Consider the following 13,884-nt stretch of genomic DNA (forward strand, 5'->3'; position numbering starts at 1 on the left):
CTGTAAGCAAACCTTCGTACTGGGAGTAAGTCCATTATGTTCTCCATTGGGAATGTCATTCATAAATGCTCTCAACAGAAACATCATATGACTCTGATCTATGTAGAAAATTGACGCAGTTCTGCACAAATACCATGGTCCAGTTTAATTTTGAGCTTTCCCTCATGAACTTACTAGGATTAGCATATGAGCAGCAACCTCATATAAAAGGAAACATGCCTAAATGCATGATTTGGAAATGTAAGTGTGCTGGAAGTATATAGGCAGCTAGTGACTGCACTGTGAAGAGGAGCAGAGAAAAATAACAAGAGCAATTCTTGCTCAATTCTGTGTAATCAACAATGCCTAATGAATTGGAGAAGAAGGAATGTGAGAGACAGAGGAGAGAGCAGGGAAAGTTGAACTAAATAATTTAATCAATTAACAACATCCTCACTAAAACAACATCCTCACCCACCCATAGAACTGATGTTACATTTTCAAGTTTTGCCTTGCTACCTAAATTCAGACCAGAAACATCAGAAAAACAAATGTACTGTATTTGGAAAAGCTTCATGCCTGAGCCAGTCACCTGGCATTTCAAGTACAACCTTTAACAATGATGTTTTATTTCTGCTGCTATTTATTACTTTTCAATACAGTGTATCATCCAAAGAGCTGAGAGCTGCATTTTAGTCCCACAACAACCCCATGAAGTACCAGTAGGTTAGGCAAGAGAAACTTGACTTGCTCAAGGTCACTTAATATCAGCCCACATCCAAACCCACCATTCAAGCAACTTACTATTAGAGGCTCCTCTTACCCAATCATTACCTCAAGTTTGGAGGTGAAACAGTGTTAACATTTCTGGACAGAAAGGCAGAATATAAACATTTCCTTTATATATATATAAAGGTTCAACCTGTGGGCTCAGGGGTGGCTCAAGATATCAGCTGCCTGAGGCAAAGAACGAGATGGCACCTTTCCCCAAGGCCACAAACTGGTGGTTGAATCTGACTCCAATACTGGTGAACTGGACGGTGCCTTCCCCAGCACATGGCTCTCCCCTCCCTGCACCTCAGCACCTGCAGCTGCCTCACTCTCCCTCATGGTAGGGCTGGCCCTGTATGGGACATCTCCAAATGCTTTGGCGGAGGACACGACTACATCTCCCATCGTTCAACTGAGCAGGGTGTGGGTGTAGGTGTTTAAAAAAAGGGCTCGTGCGAGTGCTCCTCGCGCGTCGCTAAGTGACGTCACCCCCTCAGAGAACGAGAGGAAATCCTCTGAGTGAAAAAACTACGGCACCCGGCAACCCTTGCGTGTTATTTACATACTCACGGCCTGTTGAGTAGCGAGGGCTAGGGAAGAAGGGTGTGGGCGGAGCCGCCGTTGCCGTGGCGCCCGGAGTGACGTGAGAGAGAGATCTCGGGCGGTCCTACCGGGAGGCCGTGAGTCAGTCAAGGGGCAGCCGAGGCTGACGTGCCGGGGGCTTTGCGAGTGTGGCATCTGTGTGTCACTCAGGGAGTGGTCACCGTGAGGGCTCGGGCCTGTGAGAGGCCGTACAGCCGCCGCCACCGCTGCTGGTGGAGGGGTCTCTCCGGTTGGGAGGAAGGCGGAGGTGGTGTCTCTTTTCTGGCGTTTTGCCTCAGCACCTCCGGGAGCTGCCGGCGGTCTTCGGCCGGCCCCGCTTCCCTACCTTACGGTTTATCCTATCGTAACCGGGAGGTCGCGGGGTCTCCCGCCGTTTCTCCGCTGCCGTTTTCTCCGCCTGCGGCCCAGCCATGTCGGGGCTGCTGGGCAAGCTGTTCGGGACGGGCGGGAAGGGCGGCGGCAAGGGGCCTTCCCCCCAGGAGGCCATCCAGCGGCTTCGCGACACGGAGGAGATGCTGAGCAAGAAGCAGGAGTTCCTGGAGAAGAAGATCGAGCAGGAGCTGGGGGCGGCCCGCAAACACGGCACCAAGAACAAGCGCGGTGAGCGGTCGCGGGTGGGCGGGAGGAGGAAGAGGTAACTTCTTTCCTCGGGTGGGATTTCTTTTAAAAGTTTCCTTTATATGATGGTTTCCCACCCCCCACAGTGAACTGCGCCCAAAGCGCTTCCTAAGAACCACTAGCGGAGTCGCTGTCAAAATACGTAACATATTTGGGGAAGGGGAAGCAACTTTATAGGGCACATAAATTGCATTCAAGTAAGGCAAAATAAGATAGATAGATATAAATCCGTAAATAAAAGACTTTCAGTACTTAACAAGCAGAGCACAAAATCAAAGCTTGCAAACCTAAATAAATAAAGCTGACCAAGCTGACCAGTGTTGGACATACTCCACCAAGGGGCCACAGCAGCCTAAAATCTACCTGTGGCAAGAGGGGTGTAGAGAGTGAGGGGAGATGGTGCTTGGACCTTTCTAAAGGAAAGGATGGTGCTGGGGTCTGTTAGAGCAAAGTAAAAACACAGCCTAATAGGTAGGAAGAGAGCTTGCTTCACAATGCTGTGTATGCTTAGAGATAAGACACCTTGCAATCTGTAGATTTTTACTTTCACTTAAATGTGCCTAAGATTGCGGTATTAGTGGCATTTTTGCCTTAAAAGCCTCCAGGGTAATGTTCAGCCTCCTAAGAACACAAAATAGATAAACTAAACGTGCAGCAACTGTCAATGAAATGGCATGCAAGACAGGAGCGAAACACATTTCCATTATTGGGGTGGCCTGCTTGGATTCACCAGACCATTGTTATAAGGCTACCATACAGTAATTAAAAGTAGCCAGCCCAGAGCTCTTCCTCCATTCCTATTTTTGTGGGCCTCTTGTGAGTTTGGCATGCAGATAAGTTTTGCAGGCTTTTCTCCTACACTGCTTTAAGCACAAAAGAGACTTCAGATGTTGAGGGGGAGAAGTAAAGGGGGCTGTTGTGTGAACTGGAGGTGTACAGGTTTATTCAATATAGTGAAATAAATGGCAGTTGGTGTTCAGAATGGGAACATTATTGTAATACATCTGAAAAATATGGTGTGCTTTATGTTTCCATGTGTCCATCTCCAAAGCATGCAAGTCCAACAGGTTGATCGCGATCTATTGGTCAATCGTGGGGTGGCTCTGGTTGATCCTGGTTGATCTTTGGACAACTTTGTTCCATCCTCCAATGACAATGTAGATCACTGCCAGTTTTTTATACTGTGAGTAGATCACAGTGTATTGGGAGTTGGGCATGCCTGTCCTACAGTAAAAGTCTTTCATTTTTCTCAGGCCATTAGTAGCATTTGCATCTTGAACTCTCCTGGTTTGGGGCTTATATACACATAAGTGTAAGGTAGCAGATGCCTTGTTTCCATAGTTTGGAGTTTGGTTTTAATTCTTGACACCAGCAATTTGCTGTACATCTATCCTGGTCTTACTCTTTTCCCATCCCTCTTTGAGTAGCACTCAGATCTTGGGTTAGTTTGAGTGGGATTTTGTGAGGGAGTACCTTAGGGTTAACCTCTAGATACTGCATCTTTTCTATGTCCCTGCTCAGTTTTGGGTTGCTTCCTTGGGGCTGCATCCAGACCTGTGCAGGGCAGGGAGGCAGCTGGGTACACTTGCCCCAGGCCTCAGAGGACTAAGCTGGCGGGGGGGGGGGTGCTAGGGGCCTGCCAGACTTATGCTGTCATGTCAAGAACAGGACTTCTCTCTCAGGCCTCAGACAAGCTCTGCATGGTCCTGGCTGCATCCATTTGAAGCCTAGACCTAGGTAGGAACCTGCACTTTGTGCAGAGTGATCTGTAATCTTTAAACTAGCACCAACATTGTACTTCCTCATTGAGGCTTCCTCACTGAGGCTAGGTTCTAAGCTAATCTCTTGTCAGGGTCAGTATTCCTTATTTCTTAGTTGAACCTGAGGCACATTGAAAAGATATCAAACAAGAGGTTGTTTCTCTTATCTCATTTATGAAGCTGCAGTATATGTTCCATGTTATGTTGCTCAGGACTATTTTCCTTTAATTGACACTGTCTCATTCTTATCATGGTTTTGCTATTTAGTGTGCTGTGCATGCTTATGGTATTTAGAAGCAACAGGGTCTCCTTACAGTAATACTGGAACTTTTTATCTCCACAGCAGAATATGTTTCTATGTATACAATTTATATACATTCTTTACCATTTATTTCTGTTGTTCACACTGTTTATGTTGTCAGCTTTTATAATCATGACTTGTAAAAAATTCCAAAATAAAGGGAGAAAGCAATAGGCTTCTTTAATTCATCACCTGGCTAGTTGGAAAAGCTTAGTTTGTTGATCTGGCAAATGCTTCATTCTATCAGTGGTAAATTAGATTGGTTGTATAGTTACAAAAGAATGCTGCACTTTATGCTGTAATGCAATTTATTGACAGCTGATGTGGTGTTGTGGTAAAGAGATTGAGCTACAAATCAAGATGTCCCCTGTTTGACTCTTACTGTTCATTAGGTAGCCGTAGAATGATGCTTTTCTGCTTTGCAGGATGGTTGTAAAGATCACAACAGGATAATTTCTGAATAGTAATATTTCATTAAAGTACCACACTAGTCAGTGTGGGAGAAGATACTTGCTCCCTGCTTATCTCTGACAGTAGTTCATATTACCTTGAGACTAGACTGAGGGCCTGCTTAGGCATGTTGAAGGTCTGAGATCAGAATCACCTGTATGCTTTTAAACCTCAAAACAGCTATGGGAAAGGAACACTAGGAAAGGTGTTTAAAACGAGCAAGCAAGCCAACAAACAAAAATCTCATGCTATTTCCCTGATCTAAATCATTCCCTAAGCTCCAGGAGGAAAATGTCAGGTACAGATGTCATTCTTCTTAAAATGAAAGTGTTACTGCATCCATTCATGCTGATTAGCGTGCATAGAATTAGAGAAAAAATTATATGGTTGTCCACCCCAAACTTGCCAGTTTCAGCAGAAATCATGGTGTGTGTATGTACAATGCTACATTGTGTGTTGCAAGTGCCTACCATTATAAAAGTTGAGCAGTAGAGCTCCACTATACTGTATCTGCCAATAGTCAAAAAGACATTTGCAGTGAGGCCAAGGAGCTTAAAATTTGAAAAACCTATTCCCTGATGTGTACAACTCTCAAACTCTCGATGAGTAAGGACTTTCCCTTCATGTGAAGAAAGCTGCAGCAGATTGAGCAGACGAGACCAATAGTGTATCCAACAGTCAAGATGGCAGTTACTGCACGTGCTGTAGAGGAAAGTGAGGGGCAGATGGGGCTCATCAACCTGGGAAGGTAGCCCATCTAAGAGAAGGAAAACTCTGATCCTAAACCTCCACTGCCTTGTGGGACATCTTAGAAGAAAAGGCTAAGTGCAAACCCTACACAAATCCAGAGTGGAGTCCCTAAGTCAGTGTTTTTCAACCACTGTTCCGCGGCACACTAGTGTGCCGCGAGATGTTGCCTGGTGTGCCGTGGGAAAAATGGAAAAATTCAAGAGAATTACTTTATATATAGTCAATATAGGCACAGAGTTAAATTTTTTAACATTTTCTAATGGTGGTGTGCCTCATGATTTTTTTCATGAAACAAGTGTGCCTTTGCCCAAAAAAGGTTGAAAAACACTGCCCTAAGTTGGCGGGATGGCACATTGTATGCCTCCTTCTGGTCGGCTACTCCTGCTGCCAAGCTGATTCCAAACGTATTGCTCTGCTTTTCTTTGGACCACATCAGCAAGGCAGAGAGGAGGATTTTGTCATCTGGGCAGCCCAGGACCTCCATACATACAGCCCAGGCTAGTCACTTCAGTGCTCGGTTTGACTTCACCCCCAGAGGTGCAGTCCATTGTTTCTTGAGACAGATGGACGCCAGCAACAACTCTACACTGAAGATTCTTAAAATACTATAAAGATGCATTTTTAGAGAGGATGATACAAAAAAATATAGGTTGAAATGTGACTGTAAGCTGATCTTCCTTCATGGTTACCAGTTGATTATAAACCTTGGTACAAGTGAATTTAAGACTGGATTTCAGTCCTTTGCACAGATATGACAATAGCAAGAAAGAATCTGTTGAGCAGCAATGTAGCACATTTGAAACCTGTCTAAATCCCATCAAAATGATTGGAATTGCACTAAAGTTGCCAATATCCCAATTTCCATTGCAGATTGCTGTTTACGTTGAGTTTAATCTTAAGAGTTCCACAAGAATCTGCATGCAGTTCTTAATGAATGAAGTTTAGTGCTTCTGATGATGCGAGTTAGTGATTCAAGTTTATTGAGTGCTAAAAGGAATTTTTTTGCTATAAAGGAGAATTGCTATTCCTTAATTTCAAGTCTCTTTTAAGAGGCATTATATATTATGGCCATCTCTGGTGTAACATACAGTGTAAATAATGAAGCATAACTTCATAAGACTGGGATGTTGAAGGCCTCTGTTTTCCCTGCTTACTGAAATGTTCAGATTCATAATATTGCAAAGAAGATGCTAAAATTTATTATCATCTCTTTAGAAGTTATCTTTTTACCTCTGGATAGATAATGCTCTGGTAATAAATACAAATAATTTTTAGCTCAGTTGGAATTTATAACAAGAACAATTTTGCTCTACATGCTTTGGAAATGACATGTAAAAAAATTCAGTGCCTGAAAACTTCATTGTAACAGAACACTATTGTTGTTGTTGTTGTTGTTCAGTTGTTCAGTCATGTCCGACTCTTCGTGACCTCATGGACCAGAGCACGCCAGGCACCCCTATCCTCCACTGCCTCCCGCAGTTTGGCCAAACTCATACCAGTCGCTTCGAGAACACTGTCCAACCATCTCATCCTCTGTCGTCCCCTTCTCCTTGTGCCCTCCATCAGCTATTCTCACAATTACCTTATTCAGATGGTCAAAATGACTTACTGCCACCTGACACTTAAATGCCCAGAAACCACACTCTGCCCAGGCGGTATATGAACAGATCTATTTCAGTGTTGGTCTGTGTCATATGTTAATTTAACTTGTGTTGTTGCTGAAAATAGGTAAAGTTGCATAGGGTTAGGCAACAAACTGGACTGCTATTTGTAGAATAGCATCATAGGATTCTTTGAAAAGATGGTTTTTAGAAGATAATGTAACTCATCTTGGCAGAAACAGTGTAGTGGCTCTATCATAACACTTGACCTACAGTTTGAATGTTTTACAGTGGAAAGCAGCTCAAATTCCAGCAGTCACAGAGGGCAGCCAGATGAGGGAAACTTCTAAATGTTGGCTTTGTTTACTTCTTGAAAAGGTTTTACAAACTGCAGATGGCTGGAGCTGTATTCCTGCTCAGTATAATTCCTGTTTAAGGTTTTAAACGATAAATTCATTTAATTAGGAACTTTCAGTGGGCAGTGGAAAATGGTAACTGTTGCACCTTAATTTTAATGGCATAATGAAATTTCCTTTGCTATAGATGTTTAGCTCTTAAAATTAAAAACGGACACCTGATTGCATACTATTTAATGTGAATAGTCTTGTATAGCCATTTTAGTTTTGTAACTGGCTATAATTTTGCTTGAGTACCATTTACTACATCAGTTCTAACTGCCCCAAACTGATCCGCTTCCATGTGTACCAGGCAGCCTAGTTTCTTGTATCTTGTTCAGTATTCCTGTTTGCATTTTCCACTTCTCCGCTATGATAACATGCTAGAGTGAACTAGAAAATCTACACCTATGCAGAGGATTTCCTCCTTTTTTATATAAGATTTTATTAAAGGTTTTTCATAATACAATACAATAAAAGAAACTAATCTAAACAAAAACAGAGAAAGAAAGAGAAAACACAGTCATACGCCTTGCTTGTTTACTTGAACATGCTTATCTCCTTTCATAGCAACCTCTGAAAAAGTGCAGGAACGTAGGGGGGTGATGTGAAATTTCCAATGCTGACAAAAAAAAATAAAAATTGAAGTGCTCCCGCCAAGCTGAGTTTTAATTGACACCAAGAAATGGGAGATCCTCATTGCCTCACTTTTTCCTTGAGGAGAAGGTGCCCTAGGGGTGGTTCTCCTGCAGCTACCTATGCCTGCCCTGTACCAAATGTCCTTGCTTACTCAGAGTGTTCTGACTTGATAGGAGCCTCTTCTCTTGCCTGCCCCAAAGTATCTTAGATGGTGATCATATAAAGTGTTTCCATTTCTTACATAGTGACTAAGACAAAACATCCAGATTTTATGCATTTCTTGTGTTCATTTTATTTGAGCCTTCTCTCTCTCTCTCTCTCTCATTACCTGCTAGTCTACCATGCTAGAAAGATTGAATGAAGGTTTATTTGTCAACAAGCCTGTCATGCCTTGTGTGCTAAGCATCTAAGCTTCTAGTACTTAGCTGTTGGCTGTAAATCCTGCGGTTTGATACTGAGTAGACAAACAACTCAGCAACAAAATTGATTTGTTTAGAGAAAGAGACCTATTGGTAACAAAAGTTAATTAAACTGGGAACACAAAAGATGCGAGAGGCATAATTGGTAGCATAAATTTTAAATGGTTTTGTGTTCTGAACATCATGCTTGTAGAAACAGTTTTAGATGCACATTGTATATCAATCAACATTTGTCTTGTTTCTGTCCAGCTGCACTTCAAGCCCTAAAACGAAAGAAGAGGTATGAGAAGCAGCTTGCACAAATTGATGGCACATTATCAACAATCGAATTCCAGAGGGAAGCCCTGGAAAATGCCAACACCAACACTGAAGTGCTCAAGAATATGGGATTTGCTGCCAAAGCAATGAAAGCTGCTCACGACAATATGTAAGATGCTCTTCCTCATTGGTTCATTGAATGAGCCAACTTTTCATTGAGTTCAGTACAAAGGGACACATTCACTCTTTGCCCACATCCCTTCTTTTTTGGATAGTTCTGGACAGTTATTAGAAAACCAGTCTGCACGCTTTAACTCAAATTCTGCATTGTGCAGCGGGACTTGTTTCTATAAAAGTATGCACAGATGTGGTATAAGCTTTCAAGTAAATGATCGTGCTAAGTATCTTTACATGTAGACATGCTTTATCTGAAAGCAACATATAGTTTGAAAAGCATGTGGCTTTCATGGTAAAGTCTTTGGATTATACTTCCAGATTATGCAACTGAATAGATGCAAACAAATTATAATTATTAGAGCAACCACTTATTACTGTAACAATTTTTATTTAAATTAGTCTGAATTCTTGCTCAGGAAATAATGATTTCAAAGGAAGAAGTGTGTTTTAAATCAGCGTTATTGTTTTCTTGATGATTTGAATCAATTTGCCCTGGTGGTTAGCTGATAATATTTCCTTAAAGCTATTGAGACTTGTAATGATTTCCAAGACTGAACAGGCGAATGGTTCAAATAACGTAAATCCTTTTCCTACAGGGATATTGACAAAGTAGATGAACTAATGCAAGACATTGCAGAACAACAGGAGTTAGCAGAAGAAATTTCAACAGCTATCTCCAAGCCTGTGGGAATCGGTGAAGAATTTGATGAGGTAAGTACCAAACAGTTTAAGACAAGTATGACATTTATACACATACAAACTTAAGGATTTCGAAACACAGTTACTTCTTGTGACTCAAAATATTATCTAAGGAGAACAAACTCATGAATTTTCCATCTTAAATAAGAACAGAAATGTGGGTTTAGTGCTCTGTTTTGCTCTTAGGAACAACAGAATAATTTGGATACGTAAACATTTCAAGACACCTAGAATGCCCAGTTGTGTTGAGTTGGACATGAAGGGTTCTTACAATTATATGATGCTACAAAATTGGCAACAGTGATTTCTGGTGCTAGCACCTGTAACCGCAGTTCGTCTCTCTCCTTCAATAATAGGATGAACTGATGGCTGAACTAGAGGAACTCGAACAGGAAGAATTGGATAAAAACTTGCTGGAGATCAGTGGTCCTGAAACAGTTCCACTTCCCAATGTGCCCTCAATATCTATACCTTCAAAACCAGGTGAGTGCCTTGCAATTGCTAAAGACTGGAGCATCTTATGACAAGTGCATTTGTCAAAAAAGGATTGTAATATGCCATTCTTGTGATTTTATTTCTCAGCCACTGTGCAAAATTTACACATACTAATCTGTTTCACAGAAGGAAAGCCAGTTAAGTTCCCTAGTTATCTTTATCTACAGATCTAAAGTCATGGTTCTCAAAGCTGGGGGGGAGGGGGGCTTCCTCAGGATCTATCTCTGACAGCTTAGACCCCCATAAGCAGTTTTCTGATCGCCTATTCCAACTAATCAATGGTTTCCATGTTGGAATACTTAATTTGCTTTTGTTCCCCCAGGGATGAGAACAATTGTCTTTTGAAGAAAAGGAACTTGGGTGACAAAATTCTTCCCCCATACCTTTAGTTTGAGAATCACTGTCTTGGGTATGAGAATAAATGGATGTGGTTCTGGTTAAAATCCCTTGCCCATAGTGTTGTAGCATTGCACAGTTCTGATGGCAGCATGCAGATGTTGCCCATGTGTGGACAACACAGCAAGGAGCTTTTTAAACATGCCCCCCATGTTTCCATATAACCTGGCGTACCACCCCAGGGAAGCAAGCACCACTTTAAAACTCTGCCTGCCATTTGGCTACCAAGCCATATTTAAGGAGCTTCTATTGACATAATCCCTAGAGAACTCGGGCTTGGATACCTGAAAGTATCCCTTTCAGGCTCCCATCTAGGCCTGTCTATTTCTTGAGATCATTGGAAGAGGCTGTCTCTGGTTGTGCCACTGTCACAGATGTACATTATGCAGCAATCTGGGAGAGGGTCTTTGGTGGCACCCGCCTTGTAGAGCTTCCTCTTTTCTGAAGAAAGGCAGGCAACTCTTGAATTTTCAGAACATGCTTAGTACTTGTTCACTCAGGTATTTGTTGGCTGCTAAAATAATTGCTTGGTGTGTGTATATATATATGTGTGTGCGTGACATAATTTTGATGTGATTTTAAATATTTGATGATGTTAGTTTTTATTTTTATTTTATTTTATTTTTTGTATAATGTTTACATGCCAGGAACTGCTCTTGTATTGGCCAGATGAAGAGTGGGTGTATAAATACCTAAAATAAGATAAATACATTGAGCAACTGGACACAATCACAACACAGTGCTTAATCTTGTGGTGTTGTGTCTTTTTCTAGCTAAGAAGAAAGAAGAAGAAGAGGATGATGACATGAAAGAGCTAGAAGCCTGGGCTGAAAACATATAACTACACCAGCTGCCCAGCTGGAGAAACAATTGAGACTCTGCTCACCTGTTGCTACAGGTGCATGTATGGGTGGGAGACATCATTAAGCGCAACGCCTTTATTTCTTTAACCCCATAGCTGTGGGAATTGCATTCTGCATAGCATGGTCTGAGCAAGGGAAACAAAGTTTCCAAAGAAAGTTGCCTGCAGTTTAGGGTGTTGACTTACTTTAAATAATAAACCTTGTTGGCGAAATTCCAACATTCAGCTTCTGGACTATGCTAATGCCACTGCTGGATCACCATCTTTCAGAATTCTGGCCATGCTGAAACTGATTCGGGATATGAAGCCTGTAACTTAAATTGATGGAAACGCTTTTAGAAGTTTTGTAAAGTATTTCAAAAGGAAAAGTCATAAGCCATTATTGGCTTACTATGCTTAGATGTACAAATGCATCACTTAGGCTTTTAGTTCTTTAAAGTCTCTATTTATATCCATTGGTGGCATTGACACTCCTCTCTCCGCATTACACTCACTTGGTCGCTGTTCCCAGTTGGATTTGGTGAGGTGGATTTGGAATGTTGAAGTAATTCTATGATGGAAGTAGGTGAAATTGACACTAGCTGTACATTTTTCTACATAGCACCTGGAATGTTGATTGCTATCTGTGATATCCAATTCCCATTCAGACACAAACATACATTTATTTTAAATAAGGATCTATGGTTTGCACTGTATTAAATACCTTGATTGATTTTCGTACCTGCCTGTTGTCTTCACTTTGCATGTATGTAACAGAAACTTGGAGAACCTTGTTGGGATTCCCCCCACCCCATGTTGTACATCGGTATTCTCTGGTACTTCGGTCTTCCTTCCAGGCAGAAGTGTAGATATCCAAGTAGTGTCATATATGCCACTTTGGTTCTTGAGTTGAACTTTCGGAATAGTATATGCTAGAAATAATACATTCTCCCCCCCCCCCAAAAAATGAACAGAATTTGAATAGTGCTAAGCAGTGCCTGTTTTTGAAAACTTACTGCTGTGTCAGCCTATCTGATGTTGAATCCACATGGTGTTCATTAATTTGCTACAAACAACAACTCTGTGCCAGAGCCAGAAGCATTGCCTTGGTTAATAATAGAAGGGCCTTTGCTCTTCATTCTGCATAAGTACATGATACATTTTTCAGCATTCAACCTTTCAGCATTCTTTATGGAACTCTGCCGCCAAGTATTTTTATAAAAGGAAGAAAACAGACAACAGCTACTGAAAATACATGACATCCCACAGTAACTATCTTAGTATTTGGTGTTGGACAGGCTTAGTCCAAATGCTGGCTAAAGCAGCTGTCTTGGCAGTTTCTCTGCTCCATAATATGGTAGAAATCTCATTTGAAAATTTCCCTGGGTATAGCTGAAGATTATAGTCTGATATGCATTATGGTTGCTGTTGTTTTCAGCATACCCTTGTTTCCTATTAATGGTGTCCTTGTGTTTCCTATATCCGTGGATGTTCTGCTCCTCAGGATTGTGTGCCCATTTTCTTAAGAATGGTAAATTATGAAATTGTAATTATGTTCTCATGCATTCCCCTGCCCCCATCCACCATAGGGGATGTGCAAAAAAACAAAAGTCAAGGGCTGATCTCCAATGCTAGTTATGATCACAGTAGCCCCATTAAAATGAATGGACTTCAAAGCCCATTGATTTTAATTAGTCTATTCTCAGTATGATTTAATGTGAAATATATGCCTTCCATGTAGTTCTGAAGTAGCTACAATTTTGTCTGGTCATCTTGAACCCCTGTCACGTGGGTTCCTGTAGAAATTGCCTAATTTTGTCTCTTTCAAAGATGGCTGGAATACAGTGATACACTACGTTGCCGGTCCCTTTTGTAGATTTGTACTTGCAGTAATCCCCACTCTGTTATTAAAGCTGATCATCCTATTGAGGACCGTGATTGCAAGGGTTTAGAAAATTAGCCAGAGTGCCTAAATGAGATTCTTCTGAACCGGAGAGCTGTAATAAGTCTAATCAATATAATGAATATGTTAAACCCCTTATTTCTGCTTCTGTGGACTAAGTCCCAGAGTCACATCTGTATATGGCTTTCACAGTTCTTCTACCCTTTCCTTTCCCCCTTTTCCTGCTTAAACCATTGTATTCACCTAGAATTCTCTCTTTAATTACAAATAATACAAAATTAATTTAATAAATTATGAGGAGACGTACAATCTTGTTTACAAGCTCCCTTCATATGTTAACTTGCAGACAATTTATTACAGTCCAACCTCGGTTCCCGAACGGCTCCGTTTTGGAACGTTTTGGCTTCCGAATGCCAAAAACCTGGAAGTAAATGCTCTGGTTTTCAAATGTTTTTTGGAAGCCGAATGTCCAACGCAGCTTCCGCTTGAGTGCAGGAAGCTCTTGCAGCCAATTGGAAGCCGCACCTCAGTTGTCAAATGTTTTAGAAGCTGAATGGGCTTCTGGAATGGATTACGTTCAACAACCAAGTTTTGACCGTAGAAGGGCAACCATTATGATTATATTCCTCATCCGAGTACATGATATGAACAATTTTTTAAAAAGAATTTATAACTTTATTGATTTTCCTGAGAAACATCAGTACAAACAGAAATGGCACAATGTATTCAAATTATCCCATGTCCTCTTCCCCCTGGATTACCAATGTAAGACAGTTTAATAAAATCAACTTCACATTTCTAGAATGTATATCTCTATAATATCAGTGAC

At 41.3% G+C, this 13,884-nt stretch overlaps 1 protein-coding gene across 1 annotated transcript; it reads left to right on the forward strand.

The window, feature by feature from the left end:
- Nucleotides 1-1,363: 1,363 nt before the first annotated feature.
- CHMP4B (charged multivesicular body protein 4B) lies at nucleotides 1,364-11,893 on the forward strand. Its single transcript, XM_033153292.1, has 5 exons — nucleotides 1,364-1,953; nucleotides 8,536-8,713; nucleotides 9,318-9,432; nucleotides 9,777-9,903; nucleotides 11,085-11,893. Exons 1-5 carry the CDS (start codon nucleotides 1,764-1,766, stop codon nucleotides 11,150-11,152), a joined length of 678 nt encoding a protein of 225 aa, XP_033009183.1. The 5' UTR covers nucleotides 1,364-1,763; the 3' UTR covers nucleotides 11,153-11,893.
- The last annotated feature ends 1,991 nt before the right edge of the window (nucleotides 11,894-13,884 follow it).

The sequence above is a fragment of the Lacerta agilis genome, chromosome 6 (assembly GCF_009819535.1).
Source record: "Lacerta agilis isolate rLacAgi1 chromosome 6, rLacAgi1.pri, whole genome shotgun sequence".
NCBI lineage: Eukaryota > Metazoa > Chordata > Lepidosauria > Squamata > Lacertidae > Lacerta > Lacerta agilis.